This window comes from Scyliorhinus torazame, chromosome 11, assembly GCF_047496885.1.
Source record: "Scyliorhinus torazame isolate Kashiwa2021f chromosome 11, sScyTor2.1, whole genome shotgun sequence".
NCBI classification, from domain to species: domain Eukaryota; kingdom Metazoa; phylum Chordata; class Chondrichthyes; order Carcharhiniformes; family Scyliorhinidae; genus Scyliorhinus; species Scyliorhinus torazame.
In genome coordinates, this window is record NC_092717.1 from 27,190,105 (window position 1) to 27,210,597 (window position 20,493).

At 50.0% G+C, this 20,493-nt stretch overlaps 1 protein-coding gene across 1 annotated transcript in view; it reads right to left on the reverse strand.

The window, feature by feature from the left end:
- fer1l6 (fer-1 like family member 6) overlaps positions 1-20,493 on the reverse strand; it is a 203,395-nt gene that overhangs the window by 82,054 nt on the left and 100,848 nt on the right. The window contains exons 21-23 of the mRNA XM_072467070.1: positions 18,900-19,034; positions 11,156-11,305; positions 4,586-4,696 (exon numbers count right to left, since the gene is read on the reverse strand). Coding sequence (XP_072323171.1) covers positions 4,586-4,696; positions 11,156-11,305; positions 18,900-19,034 — 396 coding nt within the window. The remainder of the gene's footprint in view (positions 1-4,585; positions 4,697-11,155; positions 11,306-18,899; positions 19,035-20,493) is intronic.

Here is a 20,493-nt window from a genome sequence, read left to right on the forward strand (position 1 = left end):
CCCTTTCACTCCGTCTCAATCTGTGCTCCAGCCCCACTCTCTCCTGCTCCTCCACCTTAGGAAATTCCAGCTGATCCAGAAAGCACATCATTCTCTCCTTCCCGTCCGGGGGCTGCGCTTCATATAATCTTTCATAAAATGCCTTGAACACTCCATTCACTCTCTCCGCTCCCCGCTCCATCTCTCCCTCCTCATCTCTCACCCCCCCTATCTCCCTCGCTGCTCCCCTTTTCCTCAGTTGGTGGGCCAACAACCTACTCGCCTTCTCCCCATATTCGTACTGTACACCCTGTGCCTTCCTCCATTGTGCCTCTGCCTTACCCGTAGTCAACAAGTCAAATTCTACATGTAGCCTTTGCCTTTCCCTGTATAGTCCCTCCTCCGGTTCCTCCGCGTATTGTCTGTCCACCCTCAGAAGTTCTTTCAACAACCGCTCCCTTTCCCTACCCTCCTGCTTTCCTTTATGTGCCCTAATAGATATCAGCTCCCCTCTAACCACTGCCTTCAGTGCCTCCCAGACCACTTCCACCTGTACCTTCCCATTATCATTAAGTTCCAAGTACCTTTCAATACACCCCCTCACCCTTAAACACCCCCCCTCATCTGCCAATAATCCCATGTCCATTCTCCAGGGTGGAAGCTGTTGTTTTTCTTCCCCTATCTCCAGGTCCACCCAGTGTGGAGCATGATCCAAGATGGCTATAGCCGTGTACTCCGTCCCCGTCACCTTTGGGATCAGTGCCCTTCCCAAAACAAAAAAATCTATTCGTGAAAATACTTTATGTACATAGGAGAAAAACGAAAACTCCTTACTCCTAGGTCTACTAAATCTCCAGGGATCTACTCCTCCCATCTGCACCATAAAATCCTTAAGCACCCTAGCTGCAGCCGGCCTCCTTCCGGTCCTGGTCCTCGATCTGTCCAGCCCTGGGTCCAGCACCGTATTAAAGTCTCCACCCATTACCAACTTCCCCACTTCTAGGTCCGGGATTCGTCCTAACATACGCCTCATAAAATTGGCATCATCCCAGTTCGGGGCATACACGTTCACTAAGACCACCGCCTCCCCTTGCAGTTTGCCACTCACCATCACGTATCTGCCCCCACTATCCGCCACTATAGTCTTTGCCTCAAACATTACCCGCTTCCCCACTAGTATGGCCACCCCCCTGTTTTTTGCATCTAGCCCCGAATGAAACACCTGCCCCACCCATCACCCCCCCCGCCCCCCCGACGACTAGCCATTTCTTTTTTCAATCCAGCTCCTCACCCGGTTCCCACGTAGCTGTATCCCCCGCAGGCAGCGCCCCCCCCCCGACCACCCCCCTCCCATACCAGCTCCCCCTTCTCCCCAGCAGCAGCAACCCAGTTAACCCCCCGCTAGATCCCAAGCTAGCGTAATTGCACCCCCCATGTTGCTCCCAGAAGTCAGCAAACTCTGGCCGACCTCGGCTTCCCCCCGTGACCTCGGCTCACACTGTGCGAGGCCCCCTGCTTCCCTGTTCCCGCCATGATTACCATAGCGCGGGAACAAAGCCCGCGCTTCCCCTTTTGGCCCCGTCCCCAATGGCCGACGCCCTCAGCTCCTCATCCTCCCTCACCCCCTCCCCCACGACATGGGGAAGAGAGAGAAGTTACAGGGTCGCAGGTTTAACAACTTGGGAAGTCCTCTCTTCCCCCTTTTCCCCCCTTCATCCCACAAATTCACCCCCCCACTTTTGTCCCAAACGTTCTTTTTTTGGCCCGCTCACTCCAGCTTCTCCTCGACAATAAATGTCCACGCCTCGTCTGCCGTTTCGAAATAGTGGTGTTTCCCTAGATGTGTGACCCACAGTCTTGCCGGTTGCAACATTCCAAATTTGACCTTCCTTTTATGCAACACCGCCTTGGTCCGATTAAAGCTTGCCCTCCTCGCCACCTCCGCACTCCAATCTTGATATACGCGGATCACTGCATTCTCCCACCTACTGTTCCGAGTTTTCTTTGCCCATCTGAGGACCATCTCTCTGTCCTTGTATCGGAGAAATCTCACAACTATTGCTCGAGGAATTTCTCCAGCCCTTGGTCTTCGCGCCATAACCCGATAGGCTCCCTCCACCTCCAGCGGACCCGTCGGGGCCTCCAATCCCATTAACGAATGCAGCATCGTGCTCACATATGCCCCGACGTCCGCCCCTTCTGCACCTTCGGGAAGACCAAGAATCCTTAAGTTCTTCCTCCTCGCATTATTCTCCAGCACCTCCAGCCTTTCCACACATCTTTTGTGTTGTGCCTCGTGGATCTCCGTTTTCACCACCAGGCCCTGTATGTCATCCTCATTCTCAGCAGCCTTTGCCTTCACGACCCGAAGCTCCTGTTCCCGGGTCTTTTGCTCCTCCTTTAGCCCCTCAATCGTTTGTAATATCGGGGCCAACAGCTCCTTCTTCATCTCCTTTTTGAGTTCATCTACGCAACGCCACAGGAACTCTTGTTGGTCAGGGCCCCATATTAAACTGCCTCCTTCCGACGCCATCTTGCTTTGTGCCTGCCTTCCTGGCCGCTGCTCTTGAGGATCCACCGCAATCCGGCTACTTTCCTCTCTTTTTTCCATCCGTGTCCAGGGGGGATTCCCTTCTGGATTACCGCACAGTGTTATTTGCCGTTAAAATTGCCGATGGGGCTCCTATTAAGAGCCCAAAAGTCCGTTCCACCGGGAGCTGCCGAAACGTGCGACTTAGCTGGTCATCGCCGCACCCGGAAGTCGGCCCAACTATCCTTGGGCCAATTGAAGCCCATAAGTGACCAATTAGTGACTACTTAAGTGCCCCATCCTACGACCGCTGGTATTTTCCACACAGGGCAGTCCCATGCCATGCAGGAAGCCCAGTGGCTTTAGCTGCATGGGTTAGTGTCAGGCAAGAGAGGACCTTTGCAATAAAACCGAAAATGCTAGAAAAACTCAGCAGGTCTGGCAACATCTGTGGAGAGAAATATAGATGGCGCGATTTAATGGCCATGGTGTGCCTGAAAAGCAGCTCGCCGCGTGGCTAATAAAAGCCAGGAGGCTCCACTCCCGGGATCTACCCAGCTCACAACACCTCGCGAGATCTATCGTGAGATGTTGCAATGTGAGTCCCGCCCATTGTGGGCAGTATCACTTTTCAGCAAATTTGCATATTAAAGTGAGACAGCTAGTCTCACTTTAATGTGCAGATTCCTGAATTACCCGAGGTGTGGGATCAACCTCTGTCACCTCGGACACATTGGGCAAGCACCATTCAGTACTGGTCGGCAGAAACGGGGACCAGACAGAATGGCACTTGTCAGGGTCTCTTGTCACTTGTGGTGCTGGCAGGGGCACTGCCAGGGTGCCAGATTGGCACTGCCAAGGTGCCAAACTGGCTTTTTGTGTGTGGATATGATTGGACTGGGGTGCCCTGCGCAATGCGCTGGGGGGGTGGGGGGGAGGATGCCTTGGAGATTGGGCCACCATTTAAAAATGGCATCCTGATCTATCGCTACACTGAGGAGTTCCATCGAGTGAGCTCCTCAGTGCAGAAAACGGGGATATGTGCGGCCTGGGCCGGGCATTCCCCATTGAGGCCCCTTCTCAAATGCGAGTCGTATTTTATAGCCTTGTGTTTCTCAGCGCTGCGAGCACCTGGAAACATGCAGCTAAATGCGTTCGCTATGGAGCCCATTTAGTTAACATTTCGAATCTGGATGACTCTTCTTCAAAGTTAAAGAGAGGGGAAAATGTGATGATTTTATACTGTAAGAGGGGGTGGAACAGCCGGAGTATAATAGATCAGGGATAGGTGGCAACAAGGGGAGTGTGGACAAAAGACGGTAGGGGCATAAGGCAAAGAAGTGTTAATTGTTAAAGACTAAAGAAGAGGCTGATACTGCTCTGTGAAAGCAGTCTCTCCTGGCTCCCTGGGACTAAGAGGCCTCTCCCCAGAAGGCCATTCCCCTCCATATAACTCTTCCACCGGCCTTTCATAAACTTCCCCTGTTCTCTCACCCTGGGCTGGTAGCCTGGGCTTGGCAAGACTCTTGAATAGGATGGGAATACATGAATAGGATGAGAATAGAGGGATACAGACCCAGGAAGCGTAGAAGATTTTAGTTTAGACGGGCAACATGGTCGGCACGGGCTTGGAGGGCCAAAGGGCCTGTTCCTGCGCTGTACTTTGCTTTGTTCTTTGTTCTTCCCCCTCCTGCCACCCCCCTCAAGATTTACCTTGGAGTTCAGGCTCCTCGTCATCAGGATTGGTTGTAGTTTCAGCAGTGGCCACCACTCCTGGCTGGTGCTGCTGGGACAAGAGAGGCGTCAGTCCTCCGATTGGCTGACAGCTCTCTTTAAGGTGGGACTTCTCCCGAGAAAGGGACAGAAGGTTTGTCTCCGGCGGCTCACAGCGTTAAATAGCTGCACAGCATGCATCAGGAGTGGGGATGGGTGGGGTGCAGAGTGTAGCACCCTGTTATATCCAGCCCGTTAACTCTGATTCTCTCTCCACAGATATTGCCTGACCTGTTGAGTGTTTCCAGGTTGCTCTGCTGCTTCACTGTTTCAAATACACTTTGTCTACAGTACACACTGTACCTCCAGTCTGTAGTTACTGAGCACAGGACGGATGTTCCTTGGCACTGGTAAGATCTGGTTTCCATCTGGTTCATCAATGGCAGGAAGGTCTTCAACCCCCGAATCAGGAATCTGAAAGCGCATAATCAGAGAAAAAAGATAAAGATTACACACATTCTTACACTCAACCCCATTTCCTCCCCTATCCCGAGCTCCCCCCACCTCACCCAGCTTGGTTTTGTCTTGTTCTGTTTCATATTTCCTTTTACCAACCAACCCCTTCCCTCAGCTAACACCTTCTTAATGGACAACCTAATCTGGGCAGTTTCTAGTAGCCCTTGGTTTTGTATTGAATGGTTTTGTATTAAATGTCTTGTATAAAGTTGCTAAAATAAAGTGCAATTGAAGAAACAGTCAGAGTTCAACTTAGCTGATGGAACTATCTTGTTCCAATGCTGGACCCATTTGACTTGAATGTAGGTCTTCAATAAGTTTCCCCCAAAGACAGATTTACTGTTACTGGGGCCAGTAACTCTCACCCACCCCCCCCTGACTAACTCTCCCTCCCACACAACATCCTCTCAAACTCTCCCTCTCACACACACCCTCACAAACTCCCCCTCCCACACAACCTCTCACAAACTCTCCCTCCCACACAACCTCTCACAAACTCTCCCTCTCACACACACCCTCACAAACTCTCCCTCCCACACAACCTCTCACAAACTCTCCCTCTCACACACACCCTCACAAACTCTCCCTCCCACACAACCTCTCACAAACTCTCCCTCCCACACAACCTCTCACAAACTCTCCCTCCCACACAACCTCTCACAAACTCTCCCTCTCACACACACCCTCACAAACTCTCCCTCCCCCACAACCCCTCACAAACTCTCCCTCGCATTAACCCCCCAGAAAGTCTCCCTCCCCCCAAAACCCCTCACAAACTCTCCCTCGCATTAACTCCCTCACAAACTCTCCCTCCATCCACAACCCCTCACAAACTCTCCCTCCTATTAACCCCCTCACAAACTCTCCCTCTAGCCACAACCCCTCACAAACTCTCCCTCCTATTAACTCCCTCACAAACTCTCCCTCCACCCACAACCCCTCACAAGCTCTCCCTCCCCATAACCCTTTACCACATTCTCCCACCCTCCCATTCTCTCACAGCCTCTTCCCCCCCCCCCCCCCCCTCCAACTCTCATACTCTCCCATTCTCCCATGCATGGCACGGTAGCACAGTGGTTAGCACTGTGCGGCTTGGGTAGTCTGCACGTTCTCCCCGTGTCTGCGTGGGTTTCCTCCGGGTGCTCTGGTTTCCTCCCATAGTCCAAAGATATGCAGGTTGGGTGGATTGGCCATGCTAAATTGCCCTTCGTGTTCAAATGTTAGGTGAGGTTACTGGGTTACGGGGCTAGGGTGGAGGTATGGACTTAGGCAGGGTGCTCTTTCCAAGGGCCGATGCTGACCTGATGGGCCGAATAGCCTCCTTCTGCACTGTAAATTCTATGATTCTGCCCTCGCTTGGCTCGGGTCCTCGAGGCAGCCTGTGTCACCCACACTGCGCCTTTTCGTGGCCGCAGTGCCGTTCCCTCGCTTCGGGGCGTCACGCGCCTGCTGCTGGCTTGGAGAGGTGCGGGGTCTACTCCGCTGCTAGCTTCCCCACACTGCGCCCTCATCGTGGCCGGCCATCGCGCCTCTGCCTCTCTCGTGATGTTGCGTGCATGAGCCTGCTGTCAATCATCACTTACTGTGGTTCCGCTCTTTGGTTCTCATCCAATGAGAGTCTGATTTTACTCGGCATTTGCTACTTTGAGCCTATCAGCAGCACATGCAGGGAATAATTAGCCTCTGATTGGATGCCCTGCTAATTGTCTGGCGATGTTGATGTGTACTCCAGCTGAGCTGACTCTGAGGGTTCCAGTCCCTGGCTCGATGATACAATAGGGCAGCTGACGGTGGGGTCCTTCATTGATCAGGCCCCTGTGCCTAGACACGGTGTCATTGTAAATCCTCCCCTGGGTCCCCCATTCTTGGATGAACAAGGCATTGCTGGTTCTGAATTTTAATTCAAAAATATTGTCATGGTGTCCTGTCTTTTTTTAAACACCGTTTCACCTTTTAAATTTTGAGGGGACAGGCTGCCCAGTTCTGTTGTAAATTTAGATTTGCATTCCGAATTCTACACTCCATACGTCCTGTTTCACATCAGTTAATTCCTGTTCTCATATGGCCCGAGTTTATCCCAGATAAATCTCAAGTGGCCACAAAATAATCAGGCATACAGTACTTTGAGGGGTAGATTCTCCATACCTCCATACTCCCAGAACGCCTTGATCCACTGCAATTCGCATACCGCTGCAACCGGTCCACATCAGATACCATTTCCCTGGCCCTACACTCATCCCTCGAGCATCTCGAAAACAAGGATTCCTACATCAGACTCCTATTTATTGACTACAGCTCCGCCTTCAACACCATAATCCCAGCCAAGCTCATATCAAAGCTCCAAAACCTAGGACTTGGCTCCCCACTCTGCAACTGGATCCTCGATTTTCTGACCAACAGACCACAATCAGTAAGAATGAACAACAACACCTCCTCCACAATAGTCCTCAACACCGGCGCCCCACAAGGCTGCGTACTTAGCCCCCTACTCTACTCCCTGTACACACACGACTACGTGGCAAAACTTGGTTCCAACTCCATCTACAAGTTTGCTGACGATACGACCATAGTGGGCCGGATTTCGAATAACGACGAGTCCGAATACAGGAGGGAGATAGAGAGTCTAGTGGAGTGGTGTAGCGACAACAATCTCTCCCTCAATGCCAGCAAAACTAAAGAGCTGGTAATTGACTTCAGGAAGCAAAGTGCTGTACACACCCCTGTCAGCATCAACAGGGCCGAGGTGGAGATGGTTAGCAGTTTCAAATTCCTAGGGGTGCACATCTCCAAAAATCTGTCCTGGTCCACCCAGGTCGACGCTACCACCAAGAAAGCACAACAGCGCCTATACTTCCTCAGGAAGCTAAGGAAATTCGGCATGTCCACATTAACCCTTACCAACTTTTACAGATGCACCATAGAAAGCATCCTATCGGGCTGCATCACAGCCTGGTATGGCAACTGCTCGGCCCAGGACCGCAAGAAACTTCAGAGAGTCGTGAACACCGCCCAGTCCATCACACGAACCTGCCTCCCATCCATTAACTCCATCTACACCTCCCGCTGCCTGGGGAAAGCGGGCAGCATAATCAAAGATCCCTCCCACCCGGCTTACTCACTCTTCCAACTTCTTCCAGCGGACAGGAGATACAGAAGTCTGAGAACACGCACAAACAGACTCAAAAACAGCTTCTACCCCACTGTCACCAGACTCCTAAATGACCCTCTTATGGACTGATTTCATTAACACTACACCCTGTATGCTTCATCCGATGCCGGTGCTTATGTAGTTACATTGTATATGTTGTGTTGCCCTATTATGTATTTTCTTTTATTCCCTTTTCTTCTCATGTACTTAATGATCTGTTGAGCTGCTCGCAGAAAAATACTTTTCACTGTACCTCTGTACACGTGACAATAAACAAATCCAATCCAATCCAATCTTTGTTGAGGGGCTGTTTGGGGATATTTTGCTAAAGCAACACGACGAGCAATTTACTTTTGTGCCGATGATATTTGGTGGTGAATCCTCACAGTTTGGTATTACGGGTGCCATCAATCACTCAGTGCTGGGGACGACAATTTAACTCAAAGCTGCTAATGCAGTCAGCAATCCAGCCTGGCACCACAGTCTGCCTGGATTTTCCGCTGTTTTTGCCAGCTATTTTCAGGTGTCACCAGGAGGAATGGAGGAGAATAAGGCAGAGAATATGGAGCCTCCCGAGCCCAAATCATGGAACTGACTATTTTCTTCTCACGCCACTGGGGGGAAGTCATTTTTGCCTGCGTGCATGCACAAGATGGCAGATGAGCAACATTTCTTGGTAAGACTGTCTGTACATCTGCTGCTGCCTGGTAGCTGGCAGCTGTGTTCAATACATCAGAGAACAGGCAGTGGGATTCGTGTTGGACCAGATGCACATCATAGATGAAGGCCACAAGGGACCCAGAGTAACCTGCAGATAAGTTTTTAGACAGATTTAAAGGCTTATTTTTTCAAAACAAGGTTTTTATTTCTCAAAATGTCCTTGTTTTTCAAATAATATTTTGCTCCAATTATTTGAAAAGGTTTTTTTACTTTAAAATTGCAGGCTAGATCTTGGGTTTCAATGGGTTTTCTCTCTTAGGCTCCCACCTGTTCTAATTTTAAGAGAAGACAAAAATTGAGAGGATAATTGAAGAGATTTTAAAAAATAAATTTAGAGTATCCAATTCATTTTTTCCAATTAAGGGGCAATTTAGCGCGGCCAATCCACCTAGCCTGCACATCTTTTGGGTTGTGGGGGCGAAACCCACGCAAACACGGGGAGAATGTGCAAACTCCACACGGACAGTGACCCAGAGGCAGGAATGAACCAGGGACCTCAGCACCATGAGGCAACTGTGCTAACCACTTGTACCACCGTGCTGCCCTATAATTGAAGAGATGACAGACAGAAAATCTAGACAGGGCCCCTGCAGCATGCCCCCTCAGCAAAGTTTCAGAAGGCTGTCCCTTGTCCGGAAGTTGTCCGATAACTGCGGGTATATCTCACCAGGGGACCTTCAGCTGACTGAAGATCCTAGCCCATTTCCCAGTGTTTCTTGTCACCATAGTCCTGTATAACTCAGTCCTTCATTGACATCTAGTTTCCTCAACAACTGCCAAGCCCCCCATTCAAAAATTATTCTGATAGTCATTCATGCAGGCATTGCCCAAATAATTCTGCATTTACTCCATCAGCAAGACAAACATCTTACTGACAACTCTCTTACAGTGCAACCTCCCCTGGGTAAGCGTACTCCTCTCCACCTTTGCACGTTTAGTTTCCTACAGATCCTAAAGTGGCAGTTCTGAGGCAGTACCACTGGTTCACCGCACGAGCCTTGGGAGATGGAGGTGACACTTCCTTGTCTTTGACTTCAACCAAATGGTTGAGCATCGCGTCATTTGGAATGCAGTCCGAGTTTCAGAAGGTTTAGGTGAGGGGGATTCGTTGCCAAGACCAGGGGTGGGATTTTCCAGCCATTCCCACTGGCAGGATCTTCCGGTCCTGCCAATGGGGAACCACGTCCTGTAACCCCCACCCCCATGGCGGGGCAGGCAAGCCATGCAAAATGCCAGAAAACAAGTTGCGGGGGTGGAAACTCTAGCCCCATATTTTTGCCTCTCATTGGCCTCTTTCCCTCATAACTTAATAACTAAGAACAAATGCACTCTTTTAATGGGCACAGTAAGAAGTCTTACAACACCAGGTTAAAGTCCAACAGGTTTGTTTTGAATCACTTGCTTTCAGAGGGCAGCTCACCTGATGAAGGAGCAGTGCTCCGAAAGCTAGTGATTCGAAACAAACTTGTTGGACTTTAACCTGATGTTGCAAAACGTCTTACTGTGCCCACCCCAGTCCAACCCCAGCATCTCCACATCATGGCTCTCTTAATGGATTAGAGACACCTCAGCTGAGGAATCTTTAGAGTTTTGACCTTGGCGCCTGAAAAAGCAGTTACTGCGTAAACATTAAATAGTTCTGGAAACCCAGCCTGGCTGCCTTGGCCTTCCAGTTGCTGCAGCAACACTCGACGCAGGTCCCCCAAGAGGCAAATTGTCCATACGCAACACTAAAAGAGCCAGTCCACCATGAATAAGTCAGAATTGTACACTGTGGGAAAGCTGATTTGATTCTTGGCAGAGTTGCTCTGACCTAGTTTTGTTGAAATGTCTGCGGTAACTCGGCCTCAGAAAAAACAGACTTTCCAGCCATTAACTTTCCTGTGCTCCCCTTTCACGAAAGTTAATGCAAGGAGGCTGTTTTAAAATGTGTACGTGAAAATTAACTCAAATAAGTGATCAAATATATTCCTATTTTTAACTTCTTAATTGACATGAATGGAACACTCAACACTGCCTGCCTCCTCGCCCAGGAGTCAGCCTAAGTAAGGAAAGATTTCTCCCCCCTGGAGTATACTATAATTGACCATCTACATATGAATCCACTATATCACAGAATCACAGAATTGGTACAGTGCAGAAGAAGGCTCTCCAAATGAGCATTATGGCTTAGTGCCCTTCCCCTGTGTCCCTGCATATTGTTGCGACTCTGAAAATCTTGAATGCCTCGATTGAACATGCCTCCACCGCACTTCCAGGCAGTGCGCTCCAGACCCGAACCTACTCGCTGTGTGAAAATGTTTTTTCTCACATCACACTTGCTTCTTTCGCAAATAACTTCAAATCTGCGCCATCTCGTTCTCGATCCTTTGACGAGTGGGAAAAGTTCCTCCCTTTCTAATCTGTCCAGCCTCCTCATGATTCTGAACATCTCTATCAAATCTATTAGCTACGTGAACTCCTACTCGTGCCAATTATCATCAATGCAACAATTTATGTTTAAGGGGTTCAACAAGATAATGTGCAAATTGACCCCAATACGTTCGTACCTGCAGAAGTTCAAAGGCTACAAGGAGCTCACCCGCAGGTATTCCACCACAATACATTGGGTGATATTGAAGCTCAGGTGGGACGTAGTCCTGCTCAGCCAGTGTCACAACAGGAAGAGCCACAGTGCTGCCAATGTATTCTGCTTTACCCTGAAACGAAGGTAGAATAAAAGAAGAGCCATCATTTTGAGTCATCTTGGTGAATCACAACTTTCGGCTGTGTTGGCCAAAAAGGATGAAAACAAGATGGTAGAAGTGGAAAAAAACAGCTTTTCTGTTGACGCCAAGCAACAGTCAAATCATGGTTCAAAATCATAATCTGAACTGCAGGCTTGGGAGATTTACTCTGCCTGGGTTTATCAGGTGAGTGCATGAGAAACCAAAGCAACATTTGGATACTTGTAGTTGAATCAAATGAGCATGTTAGTTGTAAAGAAACTGTGATGTTTACTTGATCATTATTGTACATCATATTTCACCATTAGGAGTCAGTAATAAACAAAGATTACAAGCCCTAGATTGCAGGGAATTGCAGTAGATTGGCGTCCTCGTGATCTGGGTCATGTGCCGATTACTCACACCACCTGAGATTCGCCACCTCAATCACCTGTGCCAAGGGTTACCGAGAGGTTGCAGAGGGGCGGCACGGTAGCACAGCGGTTAGCACTGTTGCTTCACTGCGCCAGGGACCCGGGTTCGATTCCCGGCTTGGGTCACTGCCTGTGCGGAGTTTGCACGTTCTCCCCGTGTCTGCGCGGGTTTCCCCCCGGGTGCACCGGTTTCCTCCCGCAAGTCCCGAAAGACATACTTGTTAGGTGGATTGGACATTCTGAATTCTCCCTCAGTGTACCCGAACATGTGCTGGAGTGTGGGGACTAGGGGCTTTTCACAGTGACCTCATTGCAGTGCTAATGTAGGTCTACTTGTGACATTAATAAAGATTAATGGAGGAGACTTGCCAGAACGGTTCCAGAGATAAAGGATTTTAGGTTCAAGGTTAAATTGTAGAAGCTAGGATTGGTTTTGTTGGAATAGAAAAGATTATGGGAAGATTTAATCGTGGTGGAAATGATTCGGACAGGTTTAGATGAGGCAGAAAAAGCTCTGCCATTCCCATTAGCTGATGGTTCAAAGTCTAGGTACAGGATTTTGGTGAGGCCACATCTGGAATATTGTGCGCAATTCTGGTCTCCTTATCTGAGGAAGGATGTTCTTTCTATAAACCAGACCCCAACATTGTTGTTAGGATACAAGGCAAGAAACCCAAACACTTTTTAAAAAATGTTTAAACTTTGAGGAAAGGATTCCACTGACCAATAGGTATCTTTAATATTAAAACAAGTGTTATTATTAACACAGGGTTGAACACATTAACATCACAGAAAATATATGTTCAATTAACAGTTAAACAATTCTTAAAATAAAAGGAAACCCTTTTTAACAAATAACTTATACCTTCTCTATCTCCATTTAAGCAAAGCCCATTGCAGGTCAAAAGCCACTTATAAATAAAGTTAGCAAACACAGGAATACTTGTTGTACACTTGTACAGATATTCCTTGGAATTACTGCTTGAAGAGAGAGAGAGGTCCTTTCAGGAAACAGCAGATCCTACTGCCTTTGTCAGACTCCTGCTCAACCTAACAGCCTTTGACAAGACCTGCTGCTCAACTTAAAACTCCTAGAAGTCTGCCAAACCTATATTAAACTGAAAACTACAGACAGACCTGGCTCTTCCCATTAAAACATCATATTTATCCCACTCAGTTCCCATGACCCAGCTTACTTAAATCTAAACACTTATGGCTCAAATTATTTATACTCCAGGGAATCTCCAGCAATCATAACAAAGTTACATTCGCCCTCTCTTTGTAAACAAATACATGGTTGGAATGAATGATGATCTCACTTTTCTGACACCTTAATTGCACATTTTGCAGCCACAGAGTCTGGATACCCTTATCCTAGATTTTTTAGGAATATTACTGCAACGGAGACTTCTGGTTGCAGACAAGGAGTTGTGGCAGCTCTGGCTCAAAGTCATTGGTTTGGGCATTTTATACCCGTTAGTGGGTGGGGTAACTCCGGCAGGAAAGTGGTGCAGAAGATGTAGAAAGAGCAGTTCCCCCCAAGGTTGATAGGTCTACTGGCTACCAGACCTGGGGAAAAACAGAGATCTGGCTAAGGAATTGGCGAGGATCAGTGGAGCTGCAACAATTGGGAGAATGGCGGAGGGGGGAGGGTGGTCGCCAGTGGGAAAGTCCCAGATGGTGCAGTTGATGGCCTCCATCAAAGAGGAATTTCACCAACAAAGGAAGGGGGTGCATGGTGATTGGGTGAAGGCCATTGAGGGAGCAGTAGCAGTTCTGCGAGGATTGATGGATCGGGTAAAAAGGGCGACGATACGTGAAGTGGAGAAGGTGGTGTCCGACCAGAGCGATCGCGTCATGTCCTAGGAGGCCGAGGGGGGGGGGGGGGGTCCTGGGGGAGTTGCTGTGAGTGAAGGTCAAGGAGCAGACGAACAGGTCCAGGTGGCAGAACCTGCGAATTGTGGAGAGTGTGGAAGGAACGGACGCCACAAAATATGCATCGAGGATACTGGCTAGGTTGGTGGAGAAAAGGGTGCTGGACAAGGCCCCAGAGCTGGACCAGGCCCACAGGTCCTTAAGGCAGAAACCAAGAATGAGGGAGCCACTACGGGCGGTGATTGTGCGGTTGCACAAGTTTGTGGAGAAGGAGAAGATCCTGCGGTTGGCCAGGGAGAAGCAAGACTGTGAATGGGAGGGGAATCGTGTCCGAATATACCAGGACATTGGCGTGAAGCTGGCGAAGAGGCGTGCTGAGTTCAACAGGGCCAAGGCAGTGCTGTACCAAAGGGAGATTTGGTATGTGGCTGTTGTACCCGGTGAAACTGTGAGTCACATTTGAAGGCCGGGAGTCCTATTTAGAGCCACCAGAATAGGCCAATGACTTTATAAGGGATCATAAATTGGGGGTGAACTAAGAGTTGGTGTGAGATGGAGGAGCTATATCTGCAAAGATTGGATGTTATGGCTATTTTGTAGTGCTGGAGGGTGGGTTGTTTTTTTTGGGGGGGGGGAGTTGTAAGTTTGTAAGGGGGTGATCACCCCCTCCCCCACACCACCACCACTATTTATGGTGTTTTTCTCTTTGGAGGGGGTGATTTGTGAGTTTGGGTGTTTTTTCTTTACGGTAAGCGGTGTGGATGCCCGGGCCTGTTGGGTGGGGTTGCAGACTGAAGGGTATTCTGGTGGGTAGGGGGACCGTTTGCACAGGCCACTAGCTCCAGGGGAGCATACAGGGAGCCCGGTGGTACAGTCGATGGTCAGGGGGTGGAAACAGCTGAGGAGACACTTTAAGTTGGAGGCGATGTTGATGTTGACACCACTGTGTGGGAATCATAGGTTTAAGCCGGGGGAGATGGATGGGATGCGAGGGAGGCGGGGCTGGTGAGGGTGAGGGACTTGTACTTGGAAGGGACGTTTGCATGTCTGGATGTGTTGTGGGAGAGGTTTGAGTTGCCGAGGGAAAGTGAATTTAGATATATGCAGGTGAGGGACTTTGCACGAAATGAGTGGAAGGCGTTTCCCAGGTTGCCGGAATACACTTTATTGGAGCAACTGCTGCTCCCAGGTGAGTTGGGGAGGGCAGGATTGGGGATATATATGGGTGGTTGGGGGAGTAGGGGATGAGGATTAAGAACAAATAGGAAGAGGAGTTGGGGGTGGGAATAGGCTGGGGACTGTGGTGCGAGGTGATGCGTAGAGTTAATTCAACCTACTGCGTCAGGATGACCTTAATTCAGTTCAAGGTGGTGCGTAGGCTGCACGTGACCTGGGCGAGGATGAGTGGGCTCTTCCAAGGGATGGCCGATGAATGCAAGAAGTATGTGTTTTGTTATGCTCTTGTCGGAGCACAAGCTGTTTCCTTGATGTGCACTCTGACAAAGGAAGGTTCAGACTTGGAGATAGCTTTAACACATTACTGTTAACAATTCTCCTACTTGGATTCGACTCTCCTGTTAATCCTGCTATAGCTACTCAGACGATCTAACCAGTCTGCTACAATCCACGTGGTGGGTGTGATGTGTTGAATCAACCCTGTGTACTCCCTAAGTGTCTCCACTGGAAAGAGGAAGATCATGGGCGGGGTTTTCTGACCCCCCGCCGGGTGAGAAAATCGCCGGGGGCTGGCGTGAATCCCACCCCGGCCAGTTTCCGAATTCTCCGGCACCGGATATTCGGTGGGGGCGGGAATCGCGCCGCACCGGTTGGTGGGCCGCCCCCGACGATTCTCCGGCCCGCGATGGGCCAAAGTCCCGCTGCAGGAATGCCTGTCCCGCCGGCGAGAATAAAACCACCTCTCTTACCGGCGGGACAAGGCAGCGCAGGCGGGCTCTGGTGTCCTGGGGGGTGGGGGGGGGGCGGGGGGGCGATCTGGCCCTGGGGGGTGCCCCCACGGTGGCCTGGCCCGCGATCGGGGCCTACCGATCCGCTGGCGGGCCTGTGCTGTGGGGGCACTCTTTTCCCTCCGCCTCGGTCACAGCCTTCACCATGGCTGACGCGTCAGAGACCCCCCCCCCCCCCTGCGCATGCGTGGGGATGACGTCAGCAGCCGCTGACGCTCCCGCGCATGCGCGGACTTCCGCCGGCCGGCAAAGTCCTTTCGGCCCCGGCTGGCTTGGCGCCAAAGGCCTTTCCCACCGGCTGCCGACGCGCCAACCACTCCGGCGCGGGCCTAGCCCCTCAAGGTGAGGGCTTGGCCCCTAAAGGTGCGGAGAATTCCGCACCTTTGGGATGGCCCGACGACGGAGCGGTTCCCGCTACTCCATCCCGCCGGTACCCCCCACCCCGCCGGGTAAGGGAGAATCCTGACCCATGTGTGCTGTGTCCTTTTATATGGGTTGGTGTAATGCCCCCCTGTGGTAGTGTCACCTCTTTGTGTGTTGTGACTGCCCATTGGTCGTGTCCTAGCTTACTGACCTATTGATTGAATGTCTGTGTCATGATGTTTCTGGTGCTCCCTCTAGTGTCTAGCTAGGTGTAGTGTATTTACATTAACCCCTTGTGTATTTATAGTGATGCATATCATCACAGTATGGGCGGGGGCCGGCGAATCATACGCACATGTTCTGGGGTTGTGAGAAGCTGGAGAGATACTGACTAGCGGTGTTTGGGTCGCTATCTAAGACTGTTGGGGTAGAGGTCAGGCCGGATCAGATGGTGGCGATCTTTGGGGTATCAGAAGTTCCAGAGCTGTTGGGGGGGGGGGGAAGGCGGCCTAGTTGTGGCCTTCCCCTCTCTAATTGCCCAGAGAAGGATCTCGTTACATTGGAGGTCCATTACGCCGCCGGGGGTGGCGGCCTGGCTGGGGGATTTGTACGACTTTCTCCGGTTGGAAAAGATGAAGTTTGAGTTGAGGGTGGTCTGCGGTGACGTGTTGGGTGTTCTGGATCACAAACAGGTCACCAACACTTGAAGTGGTGTAACTCTATTTTATTATAAGGTTAACTATATTAACATACTTGAACTGTGGGTAAATGCAATACCAGCTTTAACTGTTGACCCTTGCCTGGTCCTAACCAGGTGATGCACTCAGCACATGGTGAATGTCTGTGTTGCAGGCTGTGAGCTCTGTGCTCCGAGCTGGCTGCTACTAGAATGAGCGGGAACTCTCCTGTCCCCTGTCTTTATAGTGCCTGTGCTCTCACTTGTGATTGGCTGCGGTGTTGTGTATGCTGATTGGTCCCACTGCATGTCCATCAGTGTGTGTGTGTGTCTGCACCATAATATACTGGTGTATATTATGACATGCGGTGGGGCTTTGAGATGCGGTGGGGCTGTTCATGACAATGTTTGAGGAACTGTTTATCATGGGGGGAGGGGAGGGGGCGGGGCAGGGGTAAAAGGGGGAATAATCTTTGCCGACTGTGGAGTGTGTTTGTATATGTTGCTGTTTTTTTTACACATGTTTGGAATAAAATACGTATTTTTTAAAATATTACTGCAACAGATATATATACCTGAACTCAGACTTTTTAAAACATTATTGCAACAGATATAAAGTACAGTGTATATACCAGTTTCTTACAGTCATCACAAATTCACTCCCACAGAAAATAGATGAGCACAAAATGTTTTCAAGAAGGTACTGAAGAGATTAAAGGATACGGGGGGAAGGCGGGATCACGCTATTGAGTTGGATGATCAGCCATGATCATAACGAATGGCAGAGCAGCTCCGAAAGGCCATATGGCCTCCTCCTGCTCCTATTTTCTGTTTCTAGGGACCGCAGATTTAAGGTTTGGGGCAAGAGTTTCTGGGATAATGCAAGAAATAACTTTTTTAAAACAGCGAGTGTAAATGACCTGGCATTCACTGCCCAAGAGGAGCGACGGTGAATGGTTTCAAAAGGAAATTGGACAGGCATTTGAGAGAAATAAATTTACTGGGATAGAGTGGGGAATCCAACTGTTTGGATGGCTCCACAGAGTGCCAGCATGTTCCCGATGGGCTGACTGGCCTCCTGTGCCATTTTGAATTGATTGTAGGGCCAGCGGGCCTGGGATGTCCCAGCCTACTGCTCCATGTAGAGTCTTTCTTTATCTCCGAATTTCCCAAAACACTTTACGACCACTGAAATAATTTTGACGTGGAGTCACTGTAATGCAAGCTCCCATAAGCACTCTCAATTGATAGCAAGTCCTCCACTGTGGAGAGAGAAGAGCAATTTAATTGGATATACCACACCGGGTTGCTGCCTGGCATTTCTCAATGGCTGGATCAAGAATGGAATTGACACAGTCAGCCTGAAGGCAAGGCCCGGGATTGAGATAGAGTTAAGTAGCTCAAGAAAGAATGTGGACCAAAGAATAACTTGAAATTAATTTATTCTTATATTTGTTAATGGGAGGTGGGCGTTGCTGACTAGGCCAACATTTGTTGCCCATCCTTTGAGAAATGCTGCCTTTTTGAACTGCTGCAGTCTATGTGTTGTAAGAACAATGGGCTCGATTCTCTGTTTCAGGGACTATGGTCCCCCCACACAGTTGTGAAAACTGTGGCCTTTTACGCCAGAAAGACTGGCGTTAAAAGGCCACAGATTCACAGCTCTGCAAGGGGCTAGCAGGGAGCCATCGCGAAACGTGCAGCTGCAGCTGCAGACACGCCCCCCCCCCCCCCCCCCCCGCACTTCCGGGTCAGAGGCCGCGCATGCGCACGGTGGCGGGCTCCAGCAGCCGCGCCATGCTCCATGGCGGACTCAGACCGCAGAGCAGGACTGCGGAAATAGTGCCCCCGATCGGCCGTGCGCCCGACCCGGACCGCCCGGACAATAAAGGCACAGTCCCCCCCCCGAGGCTCCCTCTGCCCTCCGATCGGCTCGCCCCCGACCATGGCGGCGAGTTTCCCAAACGGCTGGGACCACGTTAGAAATGCGTCGGGACTTCGGCCGGTCGGAGGCGGAGAATGGCGGAGCGGCCCTCTGGCAATGGCCGCAAGTGGGCGATATGCGGCGCTTTTCGGGGGCCGGAGAATCGAGGCACTGGCGCCGGTCCCGATTCCACGAGTGGAAATGGATTCTCCGCCCCGGCGCTGGACGCAATTTCGCCGTTGCGGTGCGGAGATTCCAGCCGAACATTAGGTGTTAGGAAGGGAGTTTCAACAATGTCCTTTGTGAAGAAATTCCTTGCCATTATGCAGACTGATTAATATTTTATACTCACAACAGCATCTTCATCATAAACCTCAATAACCACAAGTGGGGGAGCCTCGTTTATTTCTGTTGCTTCACCGTACAGGTGAATATTATTGAACTGAAGCATTTGGTTCCATGTTGGAGACAAAGTCTGAGTGATAACCTGTCAAGAACCAAAAGGAAATGAAGCAGTGTGACAAGGATTTTCACCTTCATCTTCTTATTAAATTATTTTGCATTTAGTCCAATCCCATTCTTTAAATCAATATTACCACAATTTGCACAGCGTGTAAATGCCAGATCTGGACATTTTTTTCCTTTTAAAGCAATGGAATTTGACCAATTTTCCTCCTTGCCTCAGCCCAGCCAACATCAGTGAAAACCACCTCCAGCTTACAGGACATGGGCAGATTGGTGAAACAGGCAGACTCGTGGCAAGAATAATTCAATGACCCGTAAAGTGGTTTATTTGATAGGATGAATGAGGAGAGATAATATAAACTAAAAGGCAGATGAGGGTGTGGTGGTAATGTTACTAGACTAGTAATCCAGAGACCCAGGGTTAATGCTCTGAGGACATGGGTTCAAATCCTCCCTCATTGCATATGACCGCGTCCATCACTTTGCGGATGAACACGAGTGGAGTGATAGACTGGTAACTGGCTTTTCCTGCCTTTTGTGGACAGGACATGCCTGGGCACTTTTCCACATTATCAGGTAGACACCAGTGTTACAGCTACCTTGACTAAGGGCACAGCTACATTTGGAGCACAAATCTTCAGGACTATTGTGCCTTGTTGGGTGTTCTGGTCTACAAACAGGTCAACACAGCTGGAGATGGTGTAACTCTATTTTATTAACAACTCAACTGTAATAACATACTGTAAGCTTGGGTACGTGCATTACCAGCGTATCTGTGGACCCTGTCCTATCACTATCTAGGTGAGGCACTCAGCACATGGTGAATGTCTGGAAGGCAGGCTGTGAGCTCTGTGCTCTGAGCTGGCTGCTGCTAGAATGAGCGGGAACTCTGGTGTCCCCTGTTTTTGTAGTGCATGTGCTCTCACTGGTGATTGGCTGCGATGTTGTGTATGCTGGTTGGTCCTACTGTATGTCCATCAGTGTTTGTGTGATTGCACCATGATATGCTGATGTATATCATGACATATTGCTGCATTGTTGTCAGGGCCTATATCCAGTATCCAGTGCCTTCAGCCAGTTCTTGGTATCACGTGGAGTCAGTCGAACTGGCTGAATGCTGGCATCTGTGATGCTGGGCACCTCTGGAAGAAGTCAAGATGGGTCGGCGGCACAGTGGTTAGCACTGCGCTGAGGAACTGGGTTCGATCCCGGCCCCGCGCCACTGTCCGTGTGGAGTTTGCACATTCTCCCCGTGTCTGTGTAGGTCTCCACCCCCCCCCCCCACCCCCATCTGCCCACAACACAAAGATGTGCAGGGTACGTGGATTGGCCACACTAAATTGCCCTTTAATTGGAAAAACTAAAAAAAAAAGATGGGTCATCCACTTGGCACTTCTGGCTGCAGATTGTTGCGAATGCTTCAGCCTTATCTTGTGCACAGATGTTCCGGGCTCCTCCATCATTGCCGATGGGAATATTTG